This window comes from Magnolia sinica, chromosome 1 (assembly GCF_029962835.1).
Source record: "Magnolia sinica isolate HGM2019 chromosome 1, MsV1, whole genome shotgun sequence".
In the NCBI taxonomy this organism is placed as follows: Eukaryota; Viridiplantae; Streptophyta; class Magnoliopsida; order Magnoliales; family Magnoliaceae; genus Magnolia; species Magnolia sinica.
Window position 1 is genome coordinate 100,646,446 of NC_080573.1, and position 15,116 is coordinate 100,661,561.

The 15,116-nt window shown below is 40.9% G+C and overlaps 1 protein-coding gene across 1 annotated transcript; it reads left to right on the forward strand.

Annotated features, from left to right (window-relative positions):
• Positions 1-13,620: 13,620 nt before the first annotated feature.
• On the forward strand, positions 13,621-14,808 carry LOC131252541 (NDR1/HIN1-like protein 12). Its single transcript, XM_058253130.1, has one exon. The coding sequence runs from the start codon at positions 13,636-13,638 to the stop codon at positions 14,239-14,241; it is 606 nt and encodes a 201-aa protein (XP_058109113.1). The 5' UTR covers positions 13,621-13,635; the 3' UTR covers positions 14,242-14,808.
• The last annotated feature ends 308 nt before the right edge of the window (positions 14,809-15,116 follow it).

The window sequence follows — 15,116 nt, forward strand, 5'->3', positions numbered from 1 at the left end:
TTTAGCACAATATTGAACTTGATATGTACTTCTGGGCCTTGGTTCTTGGATGCTCTCTAGGTTAAATGAGTTCAAGTCATGAGACAAATTCATTCATGTTTGTGGGCTTGTTTTCTTTGTTTAGGCTAGTATATATGAGGAGGAGAAGAATCTCATAGACTGAATCAGTTTGATAATGCACTAACCTTTGCTCTATCATTTGGTAGTGCTTATTTCCTTTGCTTCTATTATAAATTTTGTTTATTCTTTTTATCATTACACTGATTGTTTCAAAGATTTTATTTAGAATGGAGCTTCGATATGAGGAACATTGTGTGATGTAGGTTGTAGGAATGAAACTATAATAGTTATCAGTTGTATCTAGTTTATCTAAACTACTGGTTGCATCGTGGTCATATAATCTTGGTGAGGTTTGGTAGTTTTCAAAGGCAGTTCTTAGTTTTGAAGGAATGGTCATGCAAATCAGCGGGCAATCTGAGAGTTGGCTGTACATGTATCTATCTCCTGGTAGAACTAGCAAGCCACTTTAAAATGCAAACTTTTAGAAATGACTGATCATAAATCTCTCTTTACAATGACTAATTTACCATTTCACTCTCATTTGGGCTCTGAAATCATCTTTATTAATGTTGTGGGATCCCGTTCAATCTGACTGGATTACAGAAAGTTAAATAAACTGAATCTTGTATGTTTTAAGTATTGTAACAATGAGTTCCACTTTTATTGAAGTGTTTATATATAAATGAGACTCACCTGCCTTGTTGGAGTCTCACCGGTCTGAAACACCATATTGTTTCTCCCTAGTCACTTCTCATAACATCAACTAAATTTTTTTGTCCATGTTGTCGCTGTTCAAGCTCTTTCCATACATATGCCAAAGTGACACAAAACCCATTTTCACTAAATTCAACCAACTGATAAAAAATTCTTGATCATGTCTCTCACTCACTTCTAATGATACTCTGTTTTCAAAGAATTTCTTATTCCTTTCCTTCCAGATCTACCAGATTATGTCAAATGAAAGCATCCTCAAAATTCTCCCTACTTGATTAAACAACAATTTCATCCTCCCACCTACGACCAAGGCCACTTTTTTACAGAACCCAACAAATTAAAAAGCGTTTGAAGAAGTTCCATATCCCTAGGCATTCCACAAACAAGATATAGGTGATTGAATGATTATTCTATTTCTCTACACAAGTGGCACATTTCTTGCTTGCTGAAGTCATATCATCTTTGCTGAAATCTCATACTCTAGAAGATCCTAGCCTTTTTTTGCTGTTGTGGCCTGAAAATATCTTTGGAGGCTTCCTGTCTCTTCATGGCACCCTACAATGTAATAATGACATTAAGTAAACATGAATTAGAAAACATTGGTTTAATGAGAGTAATTCAGCCTCCAGACAAATTGAATATTTTTTTTAAAAGACAAATTCATTACCAAAAGGTCTTTGCATTCAAATACGCACATTCATTTGTTGCCTGCTGGTCACATGTAGGACTGTCAATGAGCCAGGCCCAGGCCAACCGAAAACAAATTTTTAGTCTGAAAATTTATTTCATAGCATGTTTGGATGAATGTCCTTTCGGAAAATTTGTTTGTAGGAACACTGTTTGGAGCATTAATTCAGTTTACATAAGAGGAATTTAATGTTTTCCTTGCATTTAGTTTTCATCCTTTTTCATCTTATTCCACCTACACATAGTTATAATCAATATGTATATATAAGCATATAAATAAAATTTTATCTCTTTTTTCTCCATTTCTTTCTTTAACCATATAACAAGAATATCTTATAAACCAAAATTAGTTACTTGACACTTCATATAGGATTTTATGGCCGAAAGTTGGGTGGGACAAACTAGAAATTGAGCGGGCCAAACTGAAAATTGAGCGGGACAAACTGGAAATTAAGCGGGCCAAACTGGAAATTGAGCGGGAAAAACTAGAAATTGAGCGGGCCAAACTGGAAAATGAGCGGGCCAAACTGGAAATTGAGCGGGCAAACATGGAAATGAGCGGGACAAACTGGAAAATGAGCGGGCCAAACAGGAAATTGAGCAGGCCAAACTGGAATTTGAGCGGGCCAAACTGGGAATTGAGCGGGACAAATTGGAATTGAGTAGGCTAAACTGAAAAATGAGCGGGCCAAACTGGAAATTGAGCGGGTCAAACTGGCCTAACTGGAAAATGAGTGGGACAAACTGGAAAATGAGCGGGATAAACTGGAAATTGAGCGGGATAAACTGAAAATTGAGCGAGACAAACTGGAAATTGAGCGGGCAAACATGGAAATGAGTGGGACAAACTAAAAATTGAGTGGGCCAAACTAGAATTTCAGCGGGCCAAACTGGAAATTGAGCGGGCTTAACTAGAATTTGAGTAGGACAAACTGAAAATTGAGTGGGCCAAACAGGAAATTGAGCGGGACAAACTGGAAAATAAGCGGGCTATTCACCTCCAGAGCCATGAACAGACCTGAACAATGCATAGAAATTACCGTGAAATGAAACAAAATCGCCAAAATTAACCATGAAATGCATGGTAATGACCGTGAAGTAAAGACATCATTCACAACAATATACAGCTCCTACAAAATTTACATCAAACCTAAGACAGCTCGGATTGAAAGGCCAACTCGAGGCGAGTAAAGTGGAGTTCAAGCCGAGTTCGACCATGGTGTATTGCAACTCGACTCGACTCGAACTCGACTTGACTCAGCATGGACGAGTCAAGCCGAGCTTGGCCCACCTCGACTCGAGTCGAACTCGACTTAATCCATCATCATGAAGGAAAGAAAATTTAATAAGAGGTCCCAACTTAATGACTCCAAAAACCCACTCAGCTACTTCTTCTAAGGACAACCGCATGGGCTTGGATATGTGTACGGCTGTATGAAACCCTCCCATACTCAATGGTTTTTTGCATAAACCCAACAATAAGGCTACCAGTTCTGGATATGTGGTACTAAGTCCAATCAATAGAATTTGATTGGATATGTGGGCCTCAAATTGGACCTTAAATCATGTCCTGAGTCTACCACTAGCCAGCCATGGGACCAAGTCCTTCATTAGATAGACAACATTCCAATGTCTATATTGCTGAAACTGCCTAATAGGAAATCTTCATCCTTCCCTATTGTCATTTCAGGGCTTCATCCTAAAAATAAGAGGGATATAAATCTTAGATGTACCACAATACAGGAAAACAATAGTGATTGGATATCCATCATTTAAATCCTCCTAAGGTCGACTGTACTGTTTATATGAAATCCAATCTGTTTATTACGTCATAAAGACCCAGATGAAGGCTAAAAACAAAGATCAGCTTGATCCAATACGTTTATGGCCACCAAAAGGTTTTTAATGGTCGATGTTCATTAAACATTGTTTCCTATAATGTGGTCCAATTGAGATAAGGATATACCTCATTTTTTTGTATAATATCATAAAACGATATATAAAAAAAGACGGACAGCATGGTTGAAACACATACATCATGATAGGGCCCACAGAGCACCGAACACCAGCCATTAGCTGGTGGCAGGGGGAGTAGTCAATCCGTTTCATGTAGTATACAACACCATCGATCTGTTTTTCTATCTAATTAAGGGGTTGAGCCCCAAATTGAATCATATCAAAATATCAAGTGGATCATACCACAGGAAATAGTGGGCATAATGATTTTCTAGTTTGCCCTGCTGATTTCATGTTTCCCCTGCTCAATTTTCAGCTTTATCCACTCATTTTCCATTTGTCCGCTCATTTTCCATTTGTCCGCTCAATTTTCGCGCTTTGGCGCTTAATTTCTAGTTTGGCCCGCTCAATTTTTTGGCTCGCTCATTTCCTAGTTTGGCCCGCTCAATTTCGCTCAATTTCCAGTTTGTCCCGCTCAAATTTAAGTTTGGCCTGCTCAATTTCCAGTTTGTCCCGCTCAATTTTCAGTTTGGCCCGCTCATTTTCCAGTTTGTCCCGCTTAATTTCCAGTTTGGCCCGCTCAATTTTCGGTCAATTCGCTTCACTTCACGGTCATTTCCATACATTTCACGGTCATTCCCAGCGATTCCGTGTTGATTCACGATCATTTTCATGCATTTCATAGTCAATTCCCTTCACTTCATGGTCATTTCCACGCATTTCACGGTCAATTCGCTCCACTTCACAGTCATTTCCATGCATTTCACGGTCAGTTCGCTCCACTTCACAGTCATTTCCATGCATATCACGGTCAATTCGCTCCACTTCACAGTCATTTCCATGCATTTCACGGTCAATCCCGGCGATTCTGCGTTGATTCACGGTCATTTCCATGCATTTCACGGTCAATCCCGGCAATTTCGTGTTGATTCACAGTCATTTCCATGCACTTCATGGTCATTTCCCTTCACTTCACGGTCATTTTCATGCCTTTCACGGTCATTTCCAGTGATTCCGTTTCATTTCACAGTCAATTCCCTTCACTTCACCATCATTTCCATGCATTTTTTTCTAAACAAACAAACTAAAGTATAGGACTACTCCATTACAAGTCGTATTTTGTATCAAGCAATTTATTTGGGAGAGGAAAATCCAGCATATCTTGTTAGCTTGAGGGGAGGCATTGGAATTTCCTTTGCCTTCAACATAGATGATCTGCACTCAATTATAATTAATTCATAAGAAACTTATATATTAATCGGGTTCGTGTTGGGTCAGGCAACCTAAGACCTCAATCCGAGCTCAACCCAAGTTTTATCAGGTTGGTGTTTGTATGGCCCAACCCCAAGACCAAACTCGATACATCCTGCCCAAGCCCAACCCAATGTTGGGTCGGCCACAGGTTGGTCGGGTTGAGCCCGCCCAACTTCTAGCCCTAAAATCATATATGGTACGTCAAGTAACTAATTTTGGTTTAGAAGATATTCTTGTTATATGAATAAAGAAAGAAATGAAAAGAAAAGTGATAATTTTTTTTCTTCATATGCTTATATATACATATTTATATAAATATGTGTTAGAGAAAAATGTAGGTAGAATAAAATTCTCCATGTAAAAAAAAAAAAAAAAAAAAAAGAACAAAATAAAGGATACGGATATGGTTATAGCTACGATTATAATCTGTAGCCATAGATCGGGGGTGGAATCGCGGGATCCACGATTGATTGCCGATTGGGACAGCGACTTGCGGAGGAATCGCGGGACCTGCGATTGATTGCAGAGCTACGTCTATAGCTACGGTTGTAATCCGTAGCTATAGAAAACCCTAGCTACAGTTCCCAGTTTTTTTTTTTTTTTTGCTATTGTAATCCCCACCGCCTTTTGTGGGTCCCATCATGAGGTCTGTGTTATATCCAAACCGTCCATATATTTGGCGACCTCATATTAAGGCTTGGGACAAAAAATAAGATAGATCTAACTATCAAGTAGACCACACTGTAAAAGGCATTGGGGAATTGAACGTCTACCATTGAAACCCTTTTAGGGGTTATCGAAGTTTTGGATCATTATGAAATTTGTTTTTCTTCTTCACCCAGGTTTTTGTGACCCTATGAATGAACTTAGATGGGGAGGATTTCTCACAGACATCACAGTGGGCCCCCAAAAAGTTTTTAATGCTCGACACTCATTCAACACTTTTTCCTGTAATGTGGTACACTTGAGATTTGGATATACCTTATTTTTGGTCTCATATCATAAAATGATGTGGAAAAATATATGGACAGCATGGATGAAAAGAATACATCATGGTGGGGCCCACAGACCATCGACCATCCACCATTGGCTGGTGGCAGGGGGAGTACCCAATCCGTTTCCATGAAAGAAGGGGTATTTTCGTCCTGAAATTCGTAATCCGCACGTGGAGGTCTAAGTTGCAAAACAAAGTTTGTCTTCTTTCATAAAACACAGCTGGATAAAAGGTGGGGTCCACAGTCCTAAATTTCTCAAACCCAAATTAGTTACTTGACATATCATATATGATTTTATGGTTGAAGGTTGGGCGGGTTCAACCCGACCAAAATGTGATCGACCTGACATTAGGTTGGGCTTGGACAGGATGTTATGGGAGTTGGTCTTGCGGTTGGGCCATACAAACACCAACCCGATAAAACTTGGGTTGGGCTCGGGTTGAGGTCTCGGGTTGCATGGAAAATGGATTCGGTGGGGTGGTAGAGAAAACAGAACAACATTATGAGGGACATGTTTACATAATTTTTCAGTTATTTGCATCTGGAGAACTTGTAGCATGGAGCAATTTCGGAAAGTGGAAATTGAGCGGGCATTTCTACCGAAATTGAATTTGCAGTAGGCTTGAATCAAGACCGCACATTTCTATCGAAATTGAGTGGGCCAAACTGAAAATTGAGTGGGCCAAATTGAGCGGGCCAAACTGGAAATTGAGCGGGCCTAACTGGAAATTGAGCGGGCCTAACTGGAAATTGGGAAATTGAGTGGGACAAACGGGAAATTGAGCATCATTCAAAGCATTCCTCAGAAAATCCATAAAGTATTCTTTTGGGACACCTCCATAGTTTAGTAGTGAAATTAAAGTCTTATTTAGGTACGTTTTCCTTGGCTAGTTGCTAAAAAAGGAAGACAAGTAATTTGTATCAACTCTTCACATCACATTTGTAGATAACCCATAACCGTTACATACAAGCACTAAAAGCAAACAAGGTATTCTACTATTATTCACACAACCAATTCAAAGATGGAGAACCCTAATTTCTCACCCTAATAAAATTTCAAATACTCCCAATAAGGATGAAATTTATTCATAGAAGGATTGAAATTCTTCCTTCAACATATGATGTACAATCCTAAGAAAAGGGTGGAAACAACACTGGCAAATGAGCTGAGGAGTCTTATTAGGACATGGGAGATCGTCAATGTATATAACATAATCCTCCACGAGTGATGCTACAACCAATTCACTACATAATTAACAAAGAAGTGGTCATAGATTTATCGATGAACCAATAGGGTTGGTTCATAATGGAGTATCCCAATATTATTCTGATTTTTCATCCAAAAGGATTTGAATCAGAAAAGGCTGGATGTTTGGTCCCTCCAAGACATCCAGCACCAAATTGAGAGACCATTCAGAACTGGTTTCTCAGCAATCAGGTGATATTCTTGGCATTCTAGAGGCATGCAGCCTCAAGAGGATAAGCTAGGATGCTCGTTTGAGGAACATTTTCATAAAAATTGAGTAATCTGGTAGATATACCCTGGGTTGTTGGAAACTTATATTAGGCGCATCCCCTATAACTGATGAAGAATCTTGGATATACCCTAGCCCTATAAATGTGGGATCCACCTTAGGTGGTCTAAATAGTTCACATTTTGGCTTCATTGTGCATAGAACATCCCCACAATGTTCTGTCTTCTACTACAAGTTTTATGGGTTTATATCGAAGAGTCATTGTTTTATGTTATGTTTGCAGCTTTTCAGCTTTTCATTGTTTTATGTTCAATTGCCAGCAGTTACGCCATCCAGGCATTGCAATGCCTGATAATTGAAATATCCAATGCATCTAGATGCCCCCAATTCAAATGATCCTGAAGTAATCTCACATAGTTTTGTTTCTTAAAATTCTAAAGATTTACCTTTATAATTGGTAAAATTGGAGAAGCTATAATGGTGGGTATTTTGAAAGTGGCTTATTTCCCAGGGTATTCATTATGTCAAAGCACAATTCTAACGTACCTAAAAAAATGCTATGACCAGTCTGATATTTGCCATGTTTCAGGACTTGCACATTTGTGTAAGGACAATGGATTTTTAATTTTTTAGAGTTTATTAACTACACCCAAGAGTAGTTGAAGTTGGCAAAGCTAGCCCTTCTCTCCTTGTTCAGGTCTGTTCATGGCTCTAGAGGTGGATGGCCCGCTCATTTTCCAGTTTATCCCACTCAATTTCCAGTTTGGCCCACTCAATTTCTAGTTTGTCCAGCTCAATTTTCAGTTTGTCCTGCTCATTTCCATGTTTGCCAGCTCAATTTCCAGTTTGGCTTGCTGAAATTCTAGTTTTTTTCGCTCATTTCCATGTTTGCCCGCTCAATTTCCAGCTTGGCCCGTTGAAATTTTAATTTTTCCCGCTCATTTCCATGTTTGTCCGCTCAATTTCCAGTTTGGCCCGCTGAAATTCTAGTTCATCCCACTCATTTCCATGTTTGCCCTCTCAATTTCCAGTTTGTCCCGCTGAAATTCTAGTTTGTCCCGCTCATTTCCATGTTTGCCCGCTCAATTTCCTGTTTGTCCCGCTCAATTTCCAGTTTATCCTGCTCAATTTCCAGTTTGGCCCGCTCAATTTTCAGTTTGTCTCGCTCATTTTTCAGTTTGGCCCGCTCAATTTCTAGTTTGTCCCGCTCAATTTTCAGTTTGGCCCACTCAATTTCTAGTTTATCCCGCTCAATTTCCAATTTGGCCCGCTCAAATTTCTAGTTTGGCCCGCTCAAATTCTAGTTTGTCTCGCTCATTTTCCGGTTTGGCCCGCTCAATTTCTAGTTTATGTTTATCAATAGCCCTTAACCTTGAGTCAAAAATTGAAATACGAAAAGATTTCACACATACCAAAGTTGGTTTTTGCCTTTATTTTAAAAACTTGTTTCTCCTTGTTTCAATTATTAGAGAAACAAAAAACGATCTCAAATGTTTAGGGTGTGAATACCATTTATGGGGTCGACCGGGTTTCCTCGCTCATTTCCTAGGTTGTCTCGTTTAATTTGTACGTTGCCTCGCTCAATTTCTAGCTTCCCTCACTCATGATCAATTCGCTTCACTTCACGGTCATTTCCATGCATTTCACGGTCAATCCCGGTGATTCCGTTTCATTTCACGGTCATTTCCATGCATTTCACGGTCATTTCCTTTCACTTCACGGTCATTTCCATGCATTTCACGGTCAATCCCACTGATTCCATTTCATTTCATGGTCATCTCCATGCATTTCACGGTCAATTCCCTTCACTTCACGGTCATTTCCATGCATTTCACGGGCAATCCCGACAATTCCGTTTCATTTCACGGTCATTTCCATGCATTTCACGGTCAATCCTGGCGATTCCGTTTCATTTCACGGTCATTTCCATGCATTTCATGGTCAATCCCGGTGATTCCATTTCATTTCACGATCATTTCCATGCATTTCACGGTCATTTCATGGTCATTTTCATACATTTCATGGTCATTTCCATGCATTTCATGATCATTTTTCTTCATTTCACAGTCATTTCCATGCATTTCCTGACAATTCCCGAAGCCTCAACCCAAGCCCAACTCAACTTTTATCGAGTTGCTGTTTGTATGGCCCAACCCCAAGACCAAACCCGATACATCCTAACCAAGCCCAACCCAATGTCGGGTCGGTCACAGGTTGGTCGGGTTGAGCCCGCCCAACTTTTAACCCTAAAATTATATATGGTACGTCAAGTAACTAAATTTAGTTTAGAAAATATTTTTTTATATGAATAAAGAAAGAAATGAAAAAAAAAAAAAAGAGAAATTTTTTTTATATGCTTATATTTACATATTTATATAAATATGTGTTAGAAAAAAATGTAGGTAGAATAAAATTTTCCATGTAAAAAAAAAAAAAAGAAAAAAAGAAAAGAAAAGAAAAGAAAAGAAAAAAGAAAGTGCACAGGGATACGGTTATAGCTACGGTTATAATCCGTAGCCATAGATCCGGGGGGGGGGGGGGGGGGGTGTGGAATCGCGGATTCTGGGATTAATCGCCGATAGGGACAGCAACTTGTGGTGGAATCACAGGATTTACGATTGATCACCGAGCTACTATTATGGCTACGGATTATTACCGTAGATATATCCGTATCCCTGTCCATACACCATTACCATTCTGCTTGAACGTCTACCGTTGAAACCCTTTTAAGGGCCACACAAGTTTTGGATCGTTATGAAATTTGTTTTTCCTCTTCATCCAGGACTTTGTGACCTTATGAATAGATTGGATGGAAAATAAATGTTATGGTGGGCCCTACAAAAGTTTCAACGATGAAAATCAATTTTCCGCTGCTCTGTGTGGTGTGCCCAGTTGATCTTTGGATATGATTTTATTTTTGTTGATAATGCTCCGAAATGATCTCGAAATATGGATGAACGTTGTGGATATAATAAATACATAGCTGTGGGCCATGTAACTTTGATCTCTTTTAAGCCGTTCGTAGAACTCTCAGTTGGAGGAGCGTCAGCGCTCGTCTTCGCAGTGAAAAGGAGGGGTAGTTTCGTCTTCAAAGTCGCTGTCCGCACGTGCTAGTCTAACTTGGTCACTTAAGTTTGTATTCCTTCATAAAAACCGCTGGGTAAAAGGTTTTGTCTACAGTGGTCATTTTCTCATATTACAATTCCTTTTCTATAATAAAAATCCGAGTCAGTAAGATATGATAGTGAGGTGTGTATAGAATCTTCGATTTACCTAGTTGAGTTTGGGCTTTCCGGAATCATTATTATCAATCTGGACCGTCCATTAGGTTTCGTCCACTATTTCTCTCCTATGTTGAAAATTTCACAGTAATAAGGTTACTCTAAATATGTGACTGGTCCTATCTTCTTGGACGCGGATTGCATCCTTCCCCTGCCAGGACCTCTGTGTGGTCTACCTTGATGTATGTGTTTCATCCACGCAGTTCATTTATTTTTCCAGATAATTTTTTAACATGAGGAAAAAAATGAGGCAGATCAAAGTCAAGTGGAACACACGGTGGGATTGAATGCCAAACATGAAAAGCTTCTTGAGAGCCGTAGAAGGTTTGATCAAGCTGATATTCGTGTTTTTCCTTTTATCGAAGTCCATGTGACCTTATGAACAGGTTAGGTGAAATGGTGGCCGTAGGAAGGTTCCAAAGGTTTCAAAGGTGGAAGTCATTATCACCACTGCTTCCTTCCTGTGGTGCGGTCCAGTTGAACCTTAGATCTGCATCCCTTTTCGACTAATACCCTAAATGATCTCTCAAATTGGATGGACGGCGTGGATAAAACGTATACATCACAGTGGGCCCGACGGAGCTCCTATCTGGACGGAGTCCGTCCTTGCAGGTGCTGCGTCCATCTTATTGGATGATCTTGTCCTTTGATTTTGCACTCCAAAGACTGGATCGTTTGGATCATATGATAGGTATGGATTTTCAAGGAAACTATAAATGGATGGTTGGATATACTGAACGGTACAGATAGATGATGGAGATGCCAGCAAGTCAAAAAGCCAGTAGTTGCATGGGAAGCTTCATGCACTTGTGGATCATTTCTTTAATTATTTTTCTTGCCAGCAGAGAAAGAAAGACCGAGGTTACAGGGAGACGACCGGAATTATGTGATGCACTGTGAGAGTACAGTATTTCGTACTCACTCAGCACCCATCCAACACGTAGATAATTTTCATTCAATCCAGACCATAAAATTTGTTGGTCCTTTACACTTATTGGAGGGTCCTAACCATCTGATCAATGGAAACTGATAATTCGAATTGGGTTGTGCTCCGATCGGTATAATTTCTTTTCTCATGTCCTGCATTTATGACACGTGTAATTTGGATGCAACTTGGAGTAGTTATATGGTCCTCACGCAGAGAACATATCTACTATCTAGTCTGATCAGGGCCTTGAGTACGAGATCAAATGGCCCAGAACATGGATAGATCATGCACCAAAAATCTCTCCGACGGCTCCCAAATGTACATCTAAAGATCGAGCAGAATAATGGTCCTCGGTCAAGAGTAAAAAGCCCAGGAGATAGACGGCTACGATCTTCTAACCTAAGAGAACTGAGGCGTGGCCCACCTGTAGTGCGACCATCGATCAACTGACGCCTACCTGGACATTAGCATCGCCCTTTCAAGCTCAAGGACGTAAGGAAGCTGCATGTACCTCGCCCAAGGATCACATAATTCGTAATGAAAAAGAAAAAAAATAAAAAAATTAAAATCGGATAAGGTGCATCTATGGCCATTCGTTAGTTTTCATTATCTGCGAGAGTACGAACATTCTTACATGTTCAGTGCACGTGTCGCACACATGCCGTAAATTGCAAGGCCCACGACGTGCCTAACTTCCAAGTTCCAACCCGGAAGCGGATTGGCTGGTGTACCACACACCAGTTATATAGCTGATGTATTTACGTCAGTAAGTTTTATGGGTCTCATCATGAGGTATGTGTTATATCCAAACCGTCCATCCATTTTACGAGCACGTGTTATGGCTTGAGCCGAAACATAAGACAGATCTAAAGATTAATTGGACCACACTGCAAAAAGTAGTGGGGAGTTGAACGTCTACCATTGAAACCCATTCAGGGGTCACAGAAGTTTTGGATCAATATGAAATTTGTTTTTCCTCTTCATTCATGTATTTTTTTACCTTATTAACCAATTGGATGGAAAATAAAGTTATAATGAGCCCAACGAAATTTTTAACAGTGAAAATTATTATCCTCGCTGCTATTTTTGGTGTGGTGAATTTGAACTTTGGATATGATTCATTTATTATCTAATTCTCGAAAATGATCTCAAAAAATGGATGAATGGTGTGGATATAATAAATACGTCATTGTGGGGCTATGTAACTTTGATCTACTTTGGACCGTTCGTACAACTCAGAGCACGAGGAGCGTCGGTGATCGTCTTCGACACGTATCTACACCAACCATATAACTGGTGTGTGGTACACCAGCCTAAAACCCGGGGTGTAAACCCAAACCTCTAGCCCACCTTGATGTTTGTGTAGAATCCACGCCATCCACCCATATCACCTCCTCATTTGAGGACGCGGGCCCAAACTTAAGGGAGAAAAATAAACAAATAAACAAACAAATAAAACTCAAGTGGGCCACACCATCAGAAATGGCGGGGATGAAAACACCACATTGGCTCACGTTGATTTTTTTATTTTTAATTTTATTTTATAACACACGCATACACACCCCCGCACACTTACGCTAGTGGAATTTCACCCCGTTACTCGAACCCTTGACCGGGTGTTGAAACTCCTGCTACCACCCACGCAAGAGTATGGATCCATTGGCTCACGTTGATGTTTCCATGCTATCCAACCCCGTTCATACCGTGATTCCCACCTAGATGAGGGGAACACGCAAACATCAGCATGTTCCAAAATTTCTGTGGCCCCAACGTCTCTATGGTGTACATTCAATAACTTTTTCCAGTGTGGCCCACCAGAGTCTTGAGCCTCCCAAATTCTTAAAATGAGCAGGTGAAACGGATGGATGGATTGGATATTAGACAAACATCACGGTGAACATCACAGAGCTTAGGTCACCATACAACTAATAGATATTCACTCGTTCAATCCCAACCGTTAACAAATCTAGCTAATAGATAGTCACTAGTCCAATCTCAACCGTTAACAAATCTCTCTCTCTCTTCAATCGTCACCCTTTTTCCGGACACAACTGGGGCCATCACAACGATCTGTGTGTTTCTTTTCGCCCGAGTATGAATGGCCATACTCGGGTTAGTAGGTATCATTTTGCTTCCTATTTTATTTTCCTCCACTACAAGAGCACGAACCTGACCTGACGGCACTCGTCTTTCTTCCTATTTCTATTTCCTTCCTCTTCTCTCGCATAACCCCTTCCCATCTCTCTCTCTCTCTGTCCACCAATTCATCATCTCAGCCGTCGATCATGTCGGCGCCCAAGGACTGCTGCCGTAACCGCAGGAGGACGAGGCTCTACCGTCTGCTCTTCGCGCTCTTCCTGACGTTCATAATCGCGATTCTCTTCGTGATCCTGGTGATCTGGCTAGTCCTAAGGCCTACCAAACCACGCTTCTCAATCCAAGACGCGACGATCTACCAATTCAATGTGACCGCGCCCAATATCCTGTCCACGACCCTCCAGGTCACTCTCTACTGCCGCAACCCCAACGATCGGATCGGCATCTACTACAGCAAGCTCTACGTTTACGCCTCTTACCGTAATCAGCAGATCACGCTCCCTACTGTAATCCTCCCCAACTACCAGGGCCATAATGACATCACCGTCTGGTCCCCCTTCCTCTACGGCTCGTCCGTCCCGGTCTCCACCTACCTCACCTCCGCCCTCAGCGGCGATGAAAACGCCGGCTTCATTCCTGTCAGCATCAAGCTCGATGGACGCGTCAGATGGAAGGTAGGCACTTGGATCTCCGGCCACTACCATATCTCCGTCAACTGCCCCGCCTACATGATCTACAGCCCGGGCTCCGCCATCCGCTTGCAGCAGCCCAGCGGCTGCAGCGTCGACGTCTGAGGGTGGGTTCCGGCCTAATCGGGCCCAACAATCCGCTTGCAGCAGCCCTGCAGCGTCGATGTCGGTGCGCGGGCTCGGTTCTAATCGGTTCCACGACGGTCCGTTTGTCTCCGTTTTCCGTTATAATGCCGTAGTTTTATTTTTTATTTTTATTTTTCCTTCTATATATGGAAATTAGCGAGGAGGAATTCCATGATCCTCGGGTCAAGGATATGTGTGTTATCCTCGGTTATTGAGCTTGTGTTGGTAGGTCACGAAATCCGGCGATCCAGAACGTTGATTCCATCTTATCCAATCATAACCGTGATTGATGACCTATCAACGGTCAAGACGACCGAAGGATTGCCTCCCTAGAAAAAAAAAAATCAAGGGTCGAGGACTCTGAACATCCTCCGGCTGAGGATCATGTAATTCCTTGTGAAGGGAGATTAAGGCTGTATATTTCTTTCTTTTTTTTCAGTAAAATGGAAAAAAACGCAAAGAAAATAAATGTATTGTCGTCAAATGTATGTAATATTTTGTCACTACAATAATATTTTTAAATAAATAGGATTTGGATTTCTGTTATTTTTTCATGTTTTTAATGAGATGGTCTCTAGTTCAACGAGTTGGACCGTAATTTACAGAACACTCAGCGGATAGCTTCCAACCGATCACGTGCGTATGGCATCCAACCCTTCCAGTAGTTTTTCAATGCAGTGAGAATCATCTACTGAAAGCTTCAGCTCTATCCACTCATCGGGTGGGCCACACCGTATAAATAAACAGTAGCCATTGATAAATTGCGAAATTCAATAATGGTCTACTAAACCAGCGGCTGTGGCTATTTTTTGTAATGTCTGATTATTATGATGTGGAAAACCTATTGGATGGGT

Coding starts and splice junctions, on each gene's coding strand:
- LOC131252541 (XM_058253130.1), top strand. CDS start 13,636: ATGTCGGCGCCCAAGGACTGCTGCCGTAACCGCAGGAGGACGAGGCTC.